This window comes from Leptopilina boulardi, unplaced genomic scaffold (genome assembly GCF_019393585.1).
Source record: "Leptopilina boulardi isolate dan_hultmark-lab unplaced genomic scaffold, ZJU_Lbou_2.1 LbouV2_64, whole genome shotgun sequence".
NCBI lineage: Eukaryota > Metazoa > Arthropoda > Insecta > Hymenoptera > Figitidae > Leptopilina > Leptopilina boulardi.
This window is the reverse complement of record NW_026138010.1, coordinates 1,062,517-1,083,242: the sequence shown is the minus strand read 5'-3', so window position 1 is coordinate 1,083,242 and position 20,726 is coordinate 1,062,517. Positions and strand designations below refer to the sequence as shown.

At 27.4% G+C, this 20,726-nt stretch overlaps 2 protein-coding genes across 2 annotated transcripts; both read right to left on the bottom strand.

Annotated features, from left to right (window-relative positions):
• Positions 1-77: 77 nt before the first annotated feature.
• LOC127290433 (aminoacylase-1-like) lies at positions 78-11,981 on the bottom strand. The gene is made up of 6 exons (XM_051318979.1): positions 11,817-11,981; positions 11,040-11,127; positions 10,167-10,336; positions 5,129-5,626; positions 401-691; positions 78-327 (listed from the first exon to the last, which is right to left on the bottom strand). The coding sequence occupies exons 1-6, from the start codon at positions 11,886-11,888 to the stop codon at positions 184-186; spliced, it is 1,263 nt and encodes a 420-aa protein (XP_051174936.1). The 5' UTR covers positions 11,889-11,981; the 3' UTR covers positions 78-183.
• Positions 11,982-13,259: 1,278 nt separating this feature from the next.
• On the bottom strand, positions 13,260-20,259 carry LOC127290430 (protein toll-like). Its single transcript, XM_051318973.1, has 5 exons — positions 19,911-20,259; positions 16,739-17,782; positions 16,244-16,550; positions 15,523-16,152; positions 13,260-14,923 (listed from the first exon to the last, which is right to left on the bottom strand). The coding sequence occupies exons 2-5, from the start codon at positions 17,731-17,733 to the stop codon at positions 13,910-13,912; spliced, it is 2,946 nt and encodes a 981-aa protein (XP_051174930.1). The 5' UTR covers positions 17,734-17,782; positions 19,911-20,259; the 3' UTR covers positions 13,260-13,909.
• Between the last annotated feature and the right edge of the window lie 467 nt (positions 20,260-20,726).

Genomic DNA, 20,726 nt, shown 5'->3' with positions numbered 1-20,726 from the left:
GTCATTATTAAGTGGTTTTTAGCATGTTAGCTTTTTTGTATTATTACGCAACAGAAATGTGTTGCATATTATATATATTATTTTAATCTTTATATTCATATTTTTATCTGCAATATTAAAATTTCAGTTTTCAAGTACTATAATAATAATAATTTTTCCATTAAAAATGAATTACGTAAACAATTAAACATTTGCAACTTTTAATAAAATTTTTTCAAGTATTTTAATTCCCTTAAGAAAGTCATTCCTATTGACATATTCATTATTAGCGTGAGCTAATACAGTAGTATTGCCTAATGGTGTAAATCCCAAAGCTGGTATTCCAAGCTGAAAAATTCCAGAAAACTACTATTTTTTGACTGAAATTATCAAACTTTAGTAAAAAAAATATTCAACTTACAGCGCGTATAAAGCGTAAATCTGTTGCTCCTTGCATAATTCGTGTTTCTATTTCTATAGAATTCTTATCGCAAGCTTGTTTAAAGGCTAGCCAATAAATATTACTTGAATCTAGTTTTGTAACATCAGTTGGCGGGCCTTTGTCAATAACAGTATAATTAACTCCATCGCCAGCTTCCCTTAACCAACCTTCAAAAATTTCAACGAATTTTGTAAAATTAACAAAAGGTGAAACACGAATGTCAAATGCCACTGATAACACATCGGGAATTACATTTGCTTGCATGCCACCCTAAAAAGACGAATTTCAAAATTAGTATCTTTATAGAAAAATAATTCGTTGCTGCTATTGTTCCGTGACCATTCTGTTTCTATTGCTTTGCAGAATCTTTCCGCTTATATTTCATGTTCTACTTCTTAAAATTTTTACATAAAAAGGAGAGTAAAAAATTTGACTCTAATTTTTTTGACACTTGGTATATACTTATCTGATTCGATTACGCAAACCATGATTACAATTGGCAGAAATTTGAATTTCATGGTAAAAACCATAAAAAACTCCCATAAATCAGATTTTTGATATTATCTCTTCAAATAATAAAAATTTCAAAAAAATGTTTTAGACAAAAGTTACAGACCTCATTGAGATACATCTTTCTTATACATATATATGGGCCATTCTCTGCCAAACGGACACCCCCTACTGCCCAAAATTGGTTTGATATTAAAAAATCATACGATACATGAAATTGTAGCTCAAGATGTCTAGTTTCATTTGCCGTTTGGCGTATTTGAAAATATAAATATGGACAATAAATATTGCGCCTGGAATAAAAAAAGGCAAACAAAAAAAATTTAATTGTTGTTGTCAAAGCTTCAAAAATTAGTTGAATTATTCAGACAAGGTTTAATAACGGCTTCTGGGGGTAACTGATTACGAATATAATAAATCTGAAGTTAATTTTCAAAAATTATAAATGGTGGATTCAAAATGGCGGATGATATTCTAAAACTTTATCAGATTTGCCTGAAACTTTTTACTCAGGGGTTTTTGAGGTCGCTGATTACGAATTTGAAGTTGGTTTTTGAAAATTCAAAATGGCGGATCCAATATAGCAACTATAATTCTTAAAAAATTATAATTTTGTTATTAATTTTATTATCTGAGTGTTTTTAGATATGCCTTTTAAAAACTGACATTATATTCGAAATCAGCAACCATGCTCTCTAAATCTGAATTAGTAGAAAACTACTAATTAACAGTAAAATCATGAAAGAATCGTACATACTCCAATTAGTAAAAAAAAACTAATTTTTAGTAGAAAACAACTAATTTAACAATCAAAAATTTATTATATGTAAAAAAATTTGTAAAATATTTGGGGGACATAAATCATATCATATCATTACCCCAGATAATTAAATTAATAACAAAATTACCCTATTAATATCGGTTTTTTTGAAATCGTGTAGCCCCCCCCCTTAGCGGCCACACGAATTTATCTAGAGGGCTGAAATTTGGTACACATATGTATTTTCGCGTGTAGATTACAGGAATTGATTAACATAGCGTTGTCAAGGAAAAACCATGAATTTTTACGAAAAATGCCTAAAAATGACTATGTACCCCCCCCCTCTAGCAGCCACATCTTTTGACATAAAGAGCTCAAATTTGGCACACTTACGTATTTTAACGTGAAAATTACAGGAAAAATATAGCGAACTTGATTCGGATCAATTTACATAGCGTTGTCAAGGAAAAATAAAAAATTTTGAAAAAAACTGATTTTTTCTCCCTAGCGCAAACAATATTCAACCCAGACAGTTCATATTTAGTATACAAATGTATTTTTACGGGAAAAATACAGGGAAAAAAAGCGATCACGATTAGAGTTGATGATTAACTTTTTATCAAGTTTTTCAAGAAAAAATGACAATTTTAGGAAAAAAATGTATTTTTCTACCAAAAACGAACAAAATTTTATTTAAAGGGATTTAAATTTATATATTTTTACGTATTTTTACGTGTAGATTACAAAAAAAATATAGCGAGCATGATTGGAGTTGATTATCATAGCGTTGTCAAGGAAAAACCATGAATTTTTACGAAAAATACCTAAAAATGAAAAAAAAATGTACCCCCCCCCCCTAGCAGCCACATCTTTTGACATAAAGAGCTCAAATTTGGTACACTTACGTATTTTTACGTGAAAATTACAGGAAAAATATAGCGGACTTGATTCGGATCAATTTACATAGCGTTGTCAAGGAAAAATCAAAAATTTCGAAAAAAATGATTTATTCTCCCTAGCGCACATAATATTCAACCCAAACGGTTCATATTTGCTGTAAAACAGTATTTTTGCGTGAAAAATACAGGGAAAAAATGTAAGCGCAATTGGAGTTGATGATCAATTTTTATCAAATTTTTGAAGAAAAATGATAAATTTAATAAAAAAATGTATTTTTCCGAAAAAAACGAAAAAAATCGGACAAGTGCGAGTTACACTCGCACTGAAATCGAGGGTTCCGTACTCGAAGCGAACTTATTTGGTAGGGTCAACTGGGGTAAATCCGAACGCTTTTAGTAAGTTTCAACAATAACATAAGTTTTTTCTTTAAAAAAAAAATACTTCCGGTATTCTGGTGCATGAAGTTGTTACTTTACTTCCATAGAACAATTTTATGGGGTAGAAAAAATTTTTGATAAATTACAATCGCAGGAAACTTAGCGTTCGTATTTACCTCGATACTTTGCAACTTTCCTAAAATATGGGGGTAAATACGAACGCCACTGTATTTCAGAAAAATCTTAGGGAAAATAAATTTAAAGTATTGCAATTGTTAAACTTATATAAAAACTCAAAAAAAATACGATAATAAACCTATTATGTAATAACGCATCATATATAAATACAAAAATCAAACAGGTTAAAAATTAAAATGCATTACACAATTAAAACCTTCAATAACTTTATCAAATCATAACGGATTTTTGCAAAACTTGGTACAGAAAGTATTTTGGAGTGATTGAATGTAAATACAAAAATAAAAGTCAAATTTTTTAAATTCAAAATGGCGTACTTTCCTAAAACTTATTTTTAAAAATGATCAAATTTGCTAACCCTGAAACCCCCCGAGTAACAATTTTCGAGCGAATCCAATGAATTTTTTAATTCTCGTCCGCCATTTTGAATTTTGAAAAACTGACTTCAAATTGGTAATTAGCGACCCCAAAAACCGTAGAATACCAAATTTTATTAAGATCCTGAAAAACTTTTTTCAACAAACCATTTGGCAAAAAAATTGAAACACTCCTTCGAGAGAACAGAGATTAAGTTTCTGCTTATTAATTACTAACGAGGATACGTATAGAAAGAAAAACTTTTTTCTATGTACTTTTATAATGTTAAAATAATAGTGTAATCAAATAAAAACAATTTTGTGTGGCTTTGATGTAAAAAAAAATTATTAAAAATACCGTTCGGATTTACCCCAGTTTTCCAATTTTCTTGGGTAAATACGAACGGTCTGATATTATTAATAAAATTTTACAGAAGGCAAAAATCAAAAATAGTTTCTGTTCTAGTATTCATAACAAACAATTATAAATAATAAAATGAATTTTTAGCTTCTTTTTCTTCAAATACGAGACAAAATACTGAAAGAGTGTCATCTTTGATTTTCAATCTTTTTTGCAATACTTGTTATCTTTGTTTATGCTGTTGCTAATTAACAAACAAAAAATGGGATAATACTTAGAATCTCTTCAAGAGGATCTGAGGTAAAAATTCTCATATCGAACTTATTTTGAAAAATTTTAATTAAGCTGAAATAATTAGCGTTCGGATTTACCCCCCGTTCGGATTTACCCCGACTGACCCTATAAAAACAAATGTTTAAAAAATATGTGTTGTATGTTAAATAATATATGTGATACAAAAAGGAACAATTTTAAAAAAAAAATTTAAGAAAATTGTTCCTCCTTTGGTATAAAAACAAAAAAAAAATTTTAAATATGTGTTGTATTTTAAATAATATAAGTGATACAAAAAGGAAAAATTTTGTAAAATTTCAGAAAATTGTTCCTCTTCGTATCACTTATATTATTTGAAATACAACACATATTTAAAATTTTTTTTTTGTTTTTATACCAAAGGAGGAACAATTTTCTTAAATTTTTTTTTAAAAATTGTTCCTTTTTGTATCACATATATTATTTAACATACAACACATATTTTTTAAACATTTGTTTTTATACCAAATAAGTTCGCTTCGAGTACGGAACCCTCGATTTCAGTGCGAGTGTAACTCGCACTTGTCCGATTTTTTTTAATTATAATTGCTATATTTGATCCGCCATTTTGAATTTTCATAAACCAACTTCAAATTCGTAATCAGTGACCCCAAAAACCCCCGAGTAAAAAGTTTCAGGCAAATCTGATAAAGTTTTTATATTTTTGGTGCCATTTTAGATTCGCCATTTTGAATTTTCAAAAACCATCTACAAATTCGTAATCAGCGTAATCGTCCGCCATTTTTGATTTTTGAAAATTAACTTCAGATTCGTTATATTCGTAATCAGTTACCCCCAGAAGTCCTTATTATATCTTGTCTGAATAATTCAACTAATTTTTGAAGCTTTGACAACAACAATTATATTCTTTTTGTTTGCATTTTTTTATTCGGCAGAGAAAATTTTAATTGATTATGGTTTTTTTTATCATACCTTGAGCATTGTCAGATTTATGGAAGTAACATTGTCCATATTCCCAGCATCCTCAAATTTTTTCTTTTCTGTTTTTCTAAATTCGAAAAGACGATCAATTACGATTTGTAATTTCTCGCCAGCAGTATTAGCAGACAAATTCGAACCATGACCGGGTTTACCATGGCAGTGAATCCAAATTTCAAATATTGTCCTCTCAGCATAGGTTACATAATATTTATTTTGAGATCCAGGAATTGCTTCATCCAAGGCAAAACCAACATTTAGATCTTTGAATTGTTGAGATTTCACAAAACTTTGCATGCCTAACTCTCCTTCTTCCTCGTCCGGCACCATGGACAAATGAATCGTTCTCCGTAGTCGAATTCCTTTTAATTTTAATCGTCGAATTGCTTCTAAATATTGTATAGTAACACCCTTCATGTCTTGCGCTCCACGAGCATAAATATTGCCATTTTCATCCATTTTGGCTTCAAATGGTGGATATTTCCATTCTTTCTGTAAAATTTAATGATTTCAATTGAATGTATACAGTTTCAATTTGTATTGTAATTGTGTACGGTAAGTCCGGGATAGATGACCATGCTTTATTTAAATGTCCATAAAAATAAAACGGAAGCATTTTATGTATTAATTTTTATTGCTAATTAAACAGTGAACATTATACTTTGAAAAAACAAAAAAATATTTAAAATATTGCAATGATAAAAATTTGAAAATTATTGTTTCTTAAAAAACTGTAATTGGCCATGTCTCCTGAAATGTACAGGTAAGATGGCCATAGGTATCTGGGACATTAATTTTGGCTTTTTGATTTACCGTAGATTTTACTTTAAAATCATTTATAGCGCTTTTCTCTTCTTCTAAACACAATTTTCGAACATTTGTTATTAAATTCAGAATAACATTCTCTGTAAATCTGAATAAGTGAAATTTCACTTAAAATGTGTCAAAAGTCTTCCACGTAGAAAAATAAGTGTATATGCACTTAAAAATAAGTGAAACTTCACTTATTTTTGAGTGAAAACCACTTATTTAAAAGTGCATATACACTTATTTTTCTACGTGGAAGACTTTTGACACATTTTAAGTGAAATTTCACTTATTCAGATTTAGAGAGTTCATCTAGTCAAAAATTACAAATATTAGAGTGAAACCAATTTTCAATACATAATTGTAATAAAAATTTTGTAATCATGCAAAACGTAATTTTTCATTGATTTAATGTTTTTTTTAGCGAATCCTTGAAAAAATATCGCTTTGTCGAATAATAATAAAAATTTATCATTTAACAACTCTGAATATAAGAAATTAATAAAATTTAGTTTGATAAACGGGACGCATATAACTAATCTCTAAAACAAAGTTTTGAGAAGTATATGATTCGATAAAATCTTATTTTGTAAAATATTACTTTTGCAGAATATTAAATTGTTAAAATATTAATTTTGCAGAAATTTTATTTAAACAATAAACAATTTTTATAACAATATTTTTAATAAAATTTAAAAAATATTAAAAATTTTAAAGCAGTAATGAGGCACGTGTAAAAAAACTGAATCCTTGAAAATATATCGCTATTCTGTAAAACATTAGACCCAGAAAACAGAATAGTCATTTTCGATATAATTTGTTACGCTGAATCCAAAAATGACAACGAAATTGCTCTATAACGTCAACATTTTTGAGATATCTTAACCTAAAAGCGTGAAAAATATTCGACACTCTAAAAAATCTACAAATTTTTTTTAAATTATTGGTCCAAATTTCAAAAGGAAATACTATATTTCCCCTTTCAAAATTCTCTTAGCTCGATCTGATCCGATTTTTTTTTCTCTAAGATACAGCTATTTGAATTTTACGTTACACGTCTTAAAAACTCTAAAAAAAAAGAAAAATAAAATTGTAAATTACTTTAATTAAAGCTTTTTTCGGTGGTTTTTTAGTTCGTTGATTACGAATCTGATGTCAGATTTTTGAAATTCAAAATGTTGGACTAAATTTTTAGATTTCATTGGATTCGCTTAAAAATCATTACTTGTAGGTTTTGAGCTCGCTGATTATGAATCTGAGGTCAGATTTTTAAAATTCAAAATGGCGGATCCAACATGTCGGAAATATTTTTTAGAATTCATTGGATGAATGGTTGGGGCTACTACTTTTTTATATTAGTAAAGGAGGTATTTATTCTCCTGCCTATTTAGTTAGTAAAATTCAGTAATGTTTTTAGTGAATTTTAATATTTTCAATGTCAAGCGCAACTATTTAGAATTGGTAAACAAGAAATAATAACCACACCTACAAAAATAGTCCCATGCAAAAGTTTAACTAACAGAGTAGTTGGGTTTGACATTACAAAATTAATAAATGTCCCCCATTTTGAACTTTAAAAAATCTTTTATCAGATTCGTAATCATCAACCCCGAAAACTCCAAAGTAACGAGTTTTAATCTAATTGCATTAAATATTTAAAAAGTCGCTATTCTGGTTTCTGGGTCTTACAAAATCCAAAATTTTGTAGTCCTGTGTTATCAATGTTGCAGAAATTTTATTTAGGCGAAAATTAATTTACCACAAATTAAACTTGATCGAATCTCAATTTGTGTAACATTAATATTTTTTATAATCTTCTTTCTGCAAAATTAAGATTCTTTTAAATTACTATTTTCCAAAATTAATATTCTACAAGATAACCTTTCAATCAAATTGAAATTCTGATAAATTGCTTCTCACTGAAATAAAAATTTTGTCTGATTTTCAAACATTTAAATTTTCTACAACATTAATATTTGAACAAGTAAATATTCTGTAAAATATGAATATTTTCTCTAATTTTCTTTTCACAATAAAGGAATATTCTATACGAAACAATTTTTCGCACAAATAAAGATTCGATCAAATTTAATTTCTGTCAAATTACTTTTTGTCTAAATATAATTTGTGCAACATTATGATAATCGGTTTATTGGAAATTCTACAAAATTAATATTTTAATAATTTAATATTCTGCAAAAGTAATATTCTAGAGAATAAAATTCTATCAAATCATAATTCTAAAAAATTTGTTTTAGAGCTTTTTCATGCATCCCGTTTAACAAACTAAATGTAAATTAAATAAATTTTTATTATTCTTCGACAGAGCGATATATTTTCAAGGATTCAGTTTTTTTACACGTGCCTCTTTACTGCTTTAAAAATTTTAATATTTATTAAATTTTATTAAAAATGTTTTTTTTGTTAAGGAAGTTCTCTCCCTCCAACGTCAGTCAAATCAATGCCCATTTAAGTTTTCATTTGTATCACGTAGTACTAGCTCAACGCTTGGCAACGTTGGATTATATTTCCCCCGTTCCGTTTCGTGTCGTCTGCTATTGTTTGATTTATTTTCGTTAAATAATAATAATAATAATTTATTATTTTAAAAATCTTAATTTTTTATAAGCAAATTCAAATTATTATTCATTATTATGAATCTTTGAAGAATATACTATTATATGTATATACTACTTATATTACTTTCAAATTTCGCGCTTTTTCTATACCTAACCTACAAGACGCAACGTTGCCAAGCGTTGTGCTAAGTAATTTCTGATTGTCAAATTACGGTGTTTTTTTAGACAAAATAATTAATTGTGAGTCTCCTAAGCCAGGTCTGATCAATTTTATTAAAAGTAAGTGAACATTGGCTATTAAACTTTATGTATATAAAGTTCCAGTAATATCTTTTCGTCAGATTTTTCACAATTTGAGATTTCAGACCAAAAAATTCAATTTCCCATAAGAACCCGTGTTAAATGTGAAAAGAGAAAATTATTTATATCTTTTGTCAAAATCCACCTAGACCTCTAAAAATTTAACTACATCTTCTTTAAACCATTATCTATCAGTTTATCAAGTTTGATAATTAACTCTTCGTCATTTCTGTTTGCGAGAGAACTTCCTTAAATGATAAATTTTTATTATTATTCGACAAAGCGATATTTTTTCAAGGATTCAATTTTTTTACACGTGCCTCTTTATTGCTTTAAAATTTTTAACATTTATTACATTTTATTAAAAATGTTATTTTTTTAATTAAAAAATTTGTTATAATAAAATTGAGGTGTATAGTATTAATTTATAAAATTTGAATTTAACGAAAAAAAAAGTTGAAATATATTGAAGAAAATGTGTTCTTCTGATATAAGCATTTGTAAAATAGTAAAAACTAGTTCATAACACTGCTTTTTCTAAACGAAAGAAAATTATACGGATAAAAGTTTACATTTTATAAACAAATTAAATTAACAAATATTGAAGGTTACAAACTATAATTGTTTTTTTAGACAATAACTTTGATGGAATCTCTTGAAACTTGTTACTCGGGAGTTTTTGAGGATACTGCCCATGTAAGAAAAATGAAAATTACTGTGGAATTTCCTTAGAATTTCTATCAAGTTTCTACGGAATTTCCAGTTAAAAATTTTGCTGAATACAACTGCGTGAAACAAAAATGTTTATGTAAATTCGCAAATTTAGATATTTTGTGAATTTTTAACATAGGTAACTTGAAATTTGAAAGAAATTTTTTTCTTAATTAACAAGTCCCCGAAACAAAACATGCTGCGTATCTAAAATTAAAGAGTCTCCAACTCAACTCTTCCAAAAAATTCATGTTACATGGGATTCTAAATAACCTTTGAAAAAGATTAAATGTTAAGGTATCCTAGTAAACCTTGTACAAGGATTCGGTGATCAAAATAACTGCATGTTCATGTATAGATTTTTTATTATCTCATAAAGAATGTATTTATTGCTAAATAAAAAATTTAATATTTGATTCATTTAAGTCAATACAGAGAGTTTTAAAAAAATGCAGAAAAAATTTTAATTGGAAATTCCATGAAATTGCTGTGGAATTTCCACTTTCTGGGGAATCTTTTTACATGGAAGTATATTATCGTTTATCATTTTTACGGTATGGAAAGATAAATTCATATTTGAAGTTATACTCAAGCGTTCCGATTGCAAAAAATACATTAAATTAATTAAAACTTACGGCATTTACAGGAACGACATCCATATGTCCATTGATTAAAATAGAAGGTTTATCAGGTTTTGTGCCTTCCCATGTAATAATTACAACTGGTTTTGTGGGATGCAATTCAAAAACTTTCGCAGTTAAATTAAGAGATTCTGCTTGTCTTTTCAGAAAACTTACACAATCGTCTGAAAATAAGTTTGTACATATTAACCCCTTGACTGTCGACGAGATTTCCACTATTTGGTCCAAAAGTGTGTTGAAAAATATTTTAATGAATTTTTATGAAACTTGGTATCTTAAGGTTTTCAGGGTCGCTGATTACGAACCTAAGATCGGTTTTTCAAAATTCAAAATGGCCGATCCAATATGGCGGACGACAATTTGAAAATATAATGCAATTCGCTTGAAAATGGGTACTCTGGGGTTTTTGGGGTCGCTGATTACGAATCCCATGTTAGTTTTTTAAAATTCAAAATTCAACGAGCTTCAGTCGAATCCGATCAATTTTGAAAAATTTTCCGCCATAATGGATCCGCCATCTTGAATTTTAAAAAACTGATATCAGATTCGTAATCAGCGACTCCGAAAACCCCTGAGTAACCATTTTTAAGCAAATTGTATCATATTTTCAAATTGTCGTCCGCCATATTGGATCCGCCATTTTGAATTTTGAAAACCAACCTTAGGTTCGTAATCAGCGACCCCAAAAACCCCCGAGTAACCAGTTTCAGAAATATTTGAGATGTTATTCATCACTTTTTTTAAGTTGCGCATATATGCGTAAAGAGCACTTTTGGCCAGTTTTAGTTTTACGCATATATGTGTCAGCGACAGGCAACGGGTTAAAATAGAATACAAATTAAAAACAGAAGATTGCAAATACTTTACCGTAGTTCACATTTGGCTGAACAGATGGAATTCGAAGGTACTCGATTAAATTTTTCAAAGCCTCTAAATTCAGTTCAACTTGTTCAGCCTATATAATATTTTAAATGTACATATTTTATATTAAATTAAATAAATAAATAATAATTAAAATATAAATACATTCCCCAGTGGGCAAAAAACCATGTTCGTTTCAAAAACGTTCTTAAAACGTTTTCAGAACGAACATGGTTTTTTGCCTACTTTTAACATTTCTTTGGAATAAATTTTGTTATTTTGCTTTTGAAAATTAACCTCAATGAAGTTGACGTCGACGCTCAGCGCCGAAAATTGTTTTTCACAATACAAAAAATGTCAAATTATTTTTTAAAATTATTTTCGGTACAAATAATCCCTTGAGAAATACTTTTCGAGACATAATACGAACCCAAAACCTTTTTAAAAATGATTATACATTTTTGGTCCCTTGGAAAATAATTTTCGACGCTGAGCGTCGACGCCAACTTCATGGAGGTGAAAATTAAATCTATTCGTTTTTTTTAGCGAAATTTGAATAATGATTGTGGCTCCACTGTATATAAAAAGTACCAATTTTAAAAAATCTAAAATTAATACCTTTATTTAAAATTAATTTTTCTATAGGGAAGCAAAAATGATCATAACTACTTATTTTTTATACTAATTATATTTTATTTTATACTATTTATTATTTATATTATTTGTATATTACTATTATTTGAGTTATTTATTAATAAATATTAATAAAAGAATAAATTTTACCTGAACGATTTTTAAGTTTGAAATTTCAAATACGATTAAACAATAAATGATTTTTTTTAAAAACGATGACATTGTAGGAAATAATGTAGCTTTAAGCGTAGCATGAAATATACTGAAGAGAAATAAGTGAATTTATCTTGTCGTTACATTGTTCTTTTAATGACTCACGTAACCAATGAGTTATCCATATAACACGTAATTTTTAATGGGGTAGGGGTAGGGTTTACAAGACAAGGTTAAAATTTATTTTAACTTTCAAATTTATTTTTGTTAAAGTTGCAATAGAATTTTACTGCAAAAAAATGCAGTAAAAAAATGAACATAAATATTTATGATTTTTTAAAATAATTAAAAAAACATGATTTTGACATTGAAATAAGAAACAAATGGAAATCCCAGTCAGCATAAAAACTTGCAACAAAATTGCAGGAAGCTTGCTGTGCAAACATGTGGCAAGTTTAGTACAAGTATTGTAAACAGAAGCTCCTACGGCTGCGCAATAAATTTTTTAACCTCCAAAACAGGGTGCCTTCTAGGTTTATTTAGAAATAAGTTGTATCTAGAAATTTTTTTTCTTTAACATTATGCAAGCTTGCTACAACCCACATAGCACGGCTTCTTGCTGTGAGGTTACTGTAAGGATATCTGTAGGGTTTGTAAGGTTACCGTGTAAGCCTGCAGTAAATTTGAGGTAATCTTAAAACTTCGGCCTTACAGTAAGCTTACACAGTAAAGCTAATGTAAGCTTACACTGGAAGGTTGTTGTAAGCTTCCTTTAAGGTTACTGTAAGGTTGATGTAAGGTTACTGTAAACATAGAATGTTATTAATAAATAAATTTTATTAATATTTATGCGCAGTAGTTTTCTATGCCACATACGACTGCGCAGTAACTTTTATTTAACACACCCTATTGGGGTTCATCAAGTTCTTTACCAAATATATAATTTTTTATAAAGAAAAATTTATAATATACTATATATTATAATATAATTACTTTTAATATATTTTCATATTACTTCATGTTTACAGTAAACTTACAGCAACCTTACTGAAAGCTTACAACTACCTTACCGTGTAAGCTTACCACAATCTTACCACGTAAACTTACCACGACCTTACTGTGTAAGCTTACCTTAGCTTTACTGTGTAAGCTTACTGTAAGGCGGAAGTTTTAAGATCACCTCAAGTTTACTGCAGACTTACACGGTAACCTTACAAACCCTACAGATATCCTTACAGTAACCTCACAGCAAGAAGTCGTGCTATGTGGGAAGCTTTTTGCAAGTTTGCTTTATGAATTTTAGATTTATCATAAAGATCTGTTTGAAAAAACTTGATTTGCAAACAAGGTGTATGAGATAGAAAAATACAGAAATATATATATTTGTGTATTTTTCTTGCTTTTTCTATTTTGTAAATTTAAAAGATAAAAATGAAACAATTTACTTTACAAGTATTTTTAATGAAATATTAACATTTATGTATATATCACATGTTTTATGTAAAATAGTAAAAATATACCTAATTAATATCTACACATTTATATATCAGTCTCATTTTTATAAAAATATTATTATGGTTCGATGGCCATAAGTCGAGTATTTTAACTTGTATGTACAGGCCGAGATAAGTCAGGCTGTTGGCCAAATAACTCATTTTTCTGAATGTATCGAAGAAAATTTCATTAAAAACTAAAGTTTATTTTTAAAAGTATTTTACTTAGCTATATTATTTTCATATACAAATACTAATATTTACATTAATTAGCGAAAAGTAAAAAAAATTAAACGCTATTTCATTTCATGTACAACTAAAAACAGTGCTTCTTCTAATGACCTAAAAATGGTCAAGCCAGTAGCAATCTAGCGAGTTATTCGGCTAACGGACTGATATTTCCAGACAAGTAGACATTAAGAAAATATAAAAATTTAATTCTGTCTACTGGCCGCCTATTATCTACATATTTACAATTATCACGTAAAATAAGAATTTTAATTCATTAGAAATTACGTTAAATCAAAATTGTTGTATATAAAAATTCTGTTAATAAAAAAGTCATTTGATTTTTCCTTATACTGAAAACAGTAAAATTTAGAACCGGGTATTTAATTTATTACACTCATCGTCACTCATGTCGATGACTATTTTTGCATTTCCATTTAGTGGTGCCAAGCCACTTTCGGGAAATTTTTCAACCTCAAGTTTTTTGAAATTCAACGGAACAACAGTATGCGCCTTGTTGAAATTCTTGTATTTCGATGGGTTGTAAACTGCGTCCGATTTGTGGGGCAATGCATAACGAAGTTTATTCCAGAACCACGGATCGCCCCACTGCACATAAGTGTTCATAGTCAAATACGATTGCAGGTCTGGTTCCAATTTATCAACAGGTCCGATATCACCGTACAGGATAACGATAATTCGCGCCCTTCCCTCGGTTAGAGCTTCTTTATGAGCAGTGCGAAATTCCAATTTGCCCCACTCACTTTGAATGAAATTCGGCGAGACCACGACAATTGTCCTCCTCGAGTCCCTGATGGACCTTGCGATTTGAAATGGAATCCATTCGCCTGCAAGCCAATCCCTGAAGTGAACGCAGAGCTTAAAGGATCTCGGTCCTTTCTCCAGATTCGCCATAAGTTCATTGATGACAAATTCTTCGTCCTTGTGGGAATAACTTATGAATGCGTCGTACGGCTTGTTCTTGTCCAATTCTTCCTCGGTGACGAACCACAGACAAAGATTCTTCGCGTAAAGCCAGATTTTGATCTCCTGCTGATAACGATAGTAAAATGCAGCAATGAGACCGAAACTCAGTCCTAAAATTGCAATAAATACACTTGCAGTGACAATTAATTCGAGATTCGATGGACACAACTCGTCAATTGTGATTTTTGTCAGCATTCTGTTAAAATTCTTGCAAATTATATTCCTTTCATCTTCGACCGTGGTATTTTTTGCACTGGTGAAATTATGCAAACTCTTTGCACCGCAATCACATTGCCATGGATTATTTCCAAGTTTTATCCTTTTCACCGATAATTTCAATTCCTCAATTGCCTCCGGTTTTATTGATGTTAGCTGATTGTTGTCAAGTTCCAATTTCTGTAATAAACAAAATTTGTTTCGTCAGAAAATGCAGTCTTATTTTATTTATTTTTGCCCCAGAAAAATTTCTGTATTCCGCTTTTAATATTATTTTTTCGTATTTTTGCTATTATTAGTCTAAAAAAATTTGTAAAGTGTGAAGTTTTTTTAAATTGCAAAAAATGATTCCTTATTTCAGAATATATTTGCAATTTGAAAAATTGTTCAAATTTATTTGAAATTTTTATGAGTCGCTGATTAAAAATTTTAATTTATAATGGTGGGTCCAATATTGCAGATAAAATTTAAAATATTTTATAATTTATTATATGCTCCCAAATTATAAATCCTTCGCCATAATAAATCCGCTATTTTTAAATAATTTAAATATTTAATGAATTCTAAATGAATTACAATCGTTTTTAATTGAAAATATATTTGCATTTTTTTTAGTTTGTCATGAAATAATTTTTGTAGAAAATGCAAATTTTTTATTAAAAAATGAATCCGATAATCTAATTATTTGAAAAATCTATATATCTATTTACTCAAAATAACAAAATTTTAATAGTGAAAAAATAAAGTAATTAAAATGAATAATAGTAATAATAATTCACCTGAAGTGTAACGTTAAGAAGTATATTTGTGGAAATGGTTGAAATTTGATTATGTGACAATGTGAGCCTCGATAAATTATTGTAACCAGTTTGTTGAAGGTTTGGAATAATTGTTATATTATTCCCAGTGAGGTCAAGTTCTTTGACATATCCCTTGCTTTTTAATGAGCACAAACTTTCTGGAGCTTGATTGAGATTTCTGTAAGAACAATTGAAAATAAATGTTTTGTCTGACGGTCTCGTCCACTGATCACATTCTTGAGGACACATTTCAAAATCGTTAATTTCCTCCATCGGCGGAATGCACTCGAAACTCTTGGAATTCAATTCCGACAATAAAATATCCTCGTATTTTTTCGAATCGGAACACTTCATTGGTCCAGTGTTTATTTTTAATGTATCTCGCACATTCATCATTGAACCATCCAAATATCGTAAAAAGTCGTACAAAGCACAGTCACACTTAATTGGATTATTATTCAGTAATAACACAACTGTGCTTCGATATTCCTCATTGAAACGTTTTTCAAAGTTCTCATTAAATGGATCATTCAGATCGACAGTCGTTATCTTGTTATAAGATAAGTCTACGGTAAAATCTTTTTGATTTTTAATATCTAAATCATCCACCTGCAAAAATTGAGATGAAATTATTATAGATTTGTTCAAGTCATTTCTTTTTTTTAATACAATTTTGTTGAAAGTAAAAATTGAAACTTACCGTCAAGGAACTTATATCGTTATGAGAGAGATTGAGAAAGTTGAAATGATGTCCAGGAAATCTGGTCCAGTCGTCACACAACAATTGTATTTTATTGTACGATAAATCCAGTAGTTCTAATTCTTTACATTTATTGAATAAGGATTTGCTGTCGTATTCTATTACAGACATTGTAGTTAAATTATTGAAAGCAAAATACGTTTTCTTCAAGTGTTGCAAAGCGTTGAATGCTTCTTTATCAATGTTTATTATTTTATTCTTGTTCATAAATAAGGTTTCTAAATTTGCAAGTTTTGAAAATGTGAACCTGTGAAAGAAAGAAGTTATTTATTTTTTTTCAAAAATTGTAAAATTATAATAGGTACTAATTTACAATATTTATTTTATAATTTTATTTACAATGAAATATAAAATTTTAAGAAAATGGTAATTAAAAGGTATTTAATAAAATATGAAATATATATTTATTAATAATAAATAATGAATTATACATACTTTGATATTGTAACGATATTGTTGTTATTGATATTCAAGTATTTCAAATTGATGCAAGAATCAAAATGTTTGTCATTTAAATTTTCAATTTTATTATCACTTAATTCAAGACTTTCCAATTTGTTTAATCCATAAAATATATTAGCCGGTAAATTTTGCAACAAATTGCGCGAGAGATTGATTATTTTTAAATTGAAATTCTTGTGAAAAATGCCGTCTGGTAACGTTATCAATTTATTGGAGGAAAGATTAATTTCTACTATAGAATTCAATTCGTCAAAAATATGACTATTCAAATTCGTTAAGTCATTTTGCCAGAGACTAAGAAATAATAAATCCTTCAGATTACTAAATGTCCCGTTTTCGAACATTTTAAGTTTATTACTTTCGAATTCAATAATTTTCAATTTAGGAGTAAATTGAAAGAAATTTTTTGGAATCGATTTTATTTGATCATTTCTGAGAATTAATGTTGTAATATTTGGTATGAATTCCAATAAATCTTCGTCTAAACTATTACAACGAGTATCAGATATTTCTAGTTTTTTCAAATTCGGTAAATCATGAATCTGATTTTTGTGCAATGTCCCAAAAGTCGTTCTTTTATCGTTGAAAATTTGAAGAGTCTCAAAATTTTCGACTCCCAACAATGAAGCGATATTTTTTATTTTAATGTCCTCGAAATGACAATTATGTAAATCTAATATTGATATATTTTTCGTATTTTTCACAATGGAACTTATATTGTGATCGAAGTATAATAAATTGTCATTATTTTGACAAAATATTCTGAAGATTTCCTCAGGAAAATATTCAATTCTGATGTCTATTTCATTTCTTGTCGAATTAATAGAACAATTTAAATTATATCCTTCTGATTTGAGAGGAGAACATTGACATTTATGATTATAATTTAGCATTTGGCAATTATTACAGTAAATAATTGTTACTTTCAAAATTAAAAGTAACTCAATAATCTTCCACAATTGTTGCATTATTATGACTGTTTTTTTTTCGAATAAAAATTCAGGACTAGATATTCATCTGTAACAAAAAAAATTTTAATTAGCATTATACAATAACGTAATAATTTAATAAATAAAATACTAACTTACTATAAATTAATTTGATGTAAAACAATTTATTCAAAAATTATTATTCATATTGTGGAAAAAATAATTGAGCGTAATATTGTATTTATTTAAAACAATTTCGCTTCTATGCAATACAATTCTAAAATTCAAAACTATCTGTCATTAGAAGTTGATTTGCAATTTCATCTAAATTCAAAAATATTAGATATTGAAGATTATTAATAGTAATTAAGTAATTTTTAAAAATTAAATTATTTATAAAAAAAAATTCCCACAATTTTATAATTGTTTCATACAATAATTATTATCGGATAATTGAACCACCAGAAATCACCTCTTCCCAGTCATATCAAAGATGCGTAAAAGAATTGGATCAAGTAATAATATAATAAAATAAAAATAACAAAAAATTTAACTATAAATTAAAATTATTTATTTTTCTTTGATTTAGAAACAAAATACTGAAAGCTAACTACTTTTATGATGGTAATATGAAAATAAAAATTTTTTCTTGTAAAGAACTCTCTGTGGATACCTCATGTGATAATGGGTCTGAGGATAGTGGTCCTATAAAAAAGAGTCACATTTTTTGGAGAGAACTCTTGTTGTATTCTCAAAAGGGGTATCTCAAAACTTTTATTCATTTTGTGTGATCGTATGTTGGGAGATAATGCGCAAACAGGTTTCATGTTGTTGAGTGCGTATTTCTTACCATGGAGCTTGTGTTAGGTCACATTGTATAAAAGAGAAAAAATTTTTGGTCAAAGATTTGTAAAAATTATATGTATTTATATGTATTATAATTATATATAATTTATTTAGAATAATTCTATTATTATCATTTGTTATTATTAAGTGGACATTGGATTTTTATCTGTGTATCCGCAATTTCAAAGTGACAAATTATTATTATCTCTGAGCAAATGTGAAAAACATTTATGTTTAACTATCAGTAACATCCGTTTTAGTCTATCGTTTTTTTATCCAATAGAAATTCTTTTAGCCTTAAAAGTTCTAAAAAAAGATTTAAATGTTTCAAATTCAATAACCTATATCTATAATTATTATCAACTGATTATAAAGAACTTTCAGATATTATCAAGTATTTTAATTTTGATTTTATAAAAAAAAATATTTTTATAATGATATACCCATATTTACTTTTCTTGTTATTATTATATTATAATTTTATAAACAATAAACATTAACAAAAATCGTAAAACTGTAATATTATTTTTTTCTATAATTTTTTTATTTTAATTTCTGTTTTTTAAAACATTTTCTGTTAAATAAACAAAAAGTGACAGTTTGCCAAATCTTTTCTGTTTACAATATTTATATTTACTAAGAAATAATAAAAATTATAATAAAATTTTTTTCATTATGTATTCTAAAAACGTGCAGAATGTTTCATGCAAAATAGCATAAATTTTTTAAATTAGACATCAACGATTTTGTCCGAAATATAATCGAATAACTTATATAGAAGTAGCGTAAACAAATATTTAGTAATAAAAATAAATTAATCTCTAATGGAAGAACAAAAATAATAAAAAGAATGTTCCAAAATTCTTCTCCTGAATTTTAATCATCGATAAATGACGTCACGCTTCTCGGTATCAAACACACACACACACTGAATATCAAATCACATTCAGTCGCAAAACTTTAAAAAAAAAACATCACAAATAAATACATTCACGCTCCAGAATACATACAATGAAATAAATATGTTTCGCGGCTCTATTTTTATCTGGTTCGAATAATAATTTACGAGAAAGAGAAGTACAGATAAAAAAATGATATATATCTTTTTATATATAATTAGTGTAAAAAAATAATGTAAAACAAAAAAATAAAAACATTTTTTTAAGAGGATAATACAAAAATAAATAATTAATAATAATACCTAAATTGTTATTATTAAATGATTTTATTTGATAATGAATTATAATAGATAAATAATTTCTTACTGGAGGATTTCCGATATTCTAATAGAATTGAATTTTCAAAAATTATTTTTGGGACTCGAAATTTAAAAAAAATTAATAAATAAAAATAATTTTTTTTACACTTACCGATTACACATTTAAACGCAGATAACAAAAAGTTCACTTTAACTACAAATCATCATATTTAAATTTTTTAAATTAATTTGAGAATTCACATATTTTAGGGAGCCACGTTCAGAGCTGTTTAGCTCAGACTGGTTTAAGTAAGACTGGAGACGTGACAACATTGGCTCCAATGTTATACATATTATGATAACTGATGAGCTACACATATTGGAAGTGGTTGGAGGGACTGGCTAAACAGAATCCTTCTTTCCTTCTATGAAAAATATTTTCTCAGAAAAATTAAGTTTGCGCGCGAAAATCCCCCAAAAAAAACTTTTAAATGTCATTCCATTATATTTTGACCAAAGATGATTGTCGACTAATTTTAAAGAAATAATGATACTCTTCAGGAAACATTCTGCATGTTCTTAGAATTCATAATTAAACAAATTTTATTAAAATTTGTTATACTTCTTATTAAATATAAATTTTAAGTATAGGAAAGAAAATTTATTATTTTTAATTAAGTATTTAAACTAAAATACATAGAAGTAATAGAAAAAAAATGTTTCCAATTTTCACCAGTTTTAAAGTTACTGTATCACATTTTAACATAATTTTAAAAAAATTATACAAATTCAAATTTTCTAAAACAATTAAAATATTAAAAAAAATGTTTAAATTAATGAAATTAAGTTTATGTGATTGTTGTGATTTTATAGAGTGCATATTTTATATGCTTAATGATTCATATTTTTACATTAAAATTGTAAAATAGTTCAGTATTAAAATTATAAAATTGATATATATTGAAGGTTAGTTATTGTTATTATTTAA

What these genes read in the sequence shown, in the direction of transcription:
- LOC127290433 (XM_051318979.1), bottom strand. Translation starts at nt 11,888, where the DNA reads ATGTCATCGTTTTTAAAAAAAATCATTTATTGTTTAATCGTATTTGAA. An exon ending in CAAACTTAAAAATCGTTCAG is followed by an intron (nt 11,128 to 11,816) that starts GTAAAATTTATT and finishes AATATTATATAG; the next exon opens with GCTGAACAAGTTGAACTGAA. An exon ending in ATTTACGCTTTATACGCGCT is followed by an intron (nt 328 to 400) that starts GTAAGTTGAATA and finishes GGAATTTTTCAG; the next exon opens with CTTGGAATACCAGCTTTGGG.
- LOC127290430 (XM_051318973.1), bottom strand. Translation starts at nt 17,733, where the DNA reads ATGCAACAATTGTGGAAGATTATTGAGTTACTTTTAATTTTGAAAGTA. An exon ending in AATATCGTTACAATATCAAA is followed by an intron (nt 16,551 to 16,738) that starts GTATGTATAATT and finishes TTTCTTTCACAG; the next exon opens with GTTCACATTTTCAAAACTTG. An exon ending in TTCTTAACGTTACACTTCAG is followed by an intron (nt 14,924 to 15,522) that starts GTGAATTATTAT and finishes TGTTTATTACAG; the next exon opens with AAATTGGAACTTGACAACAA.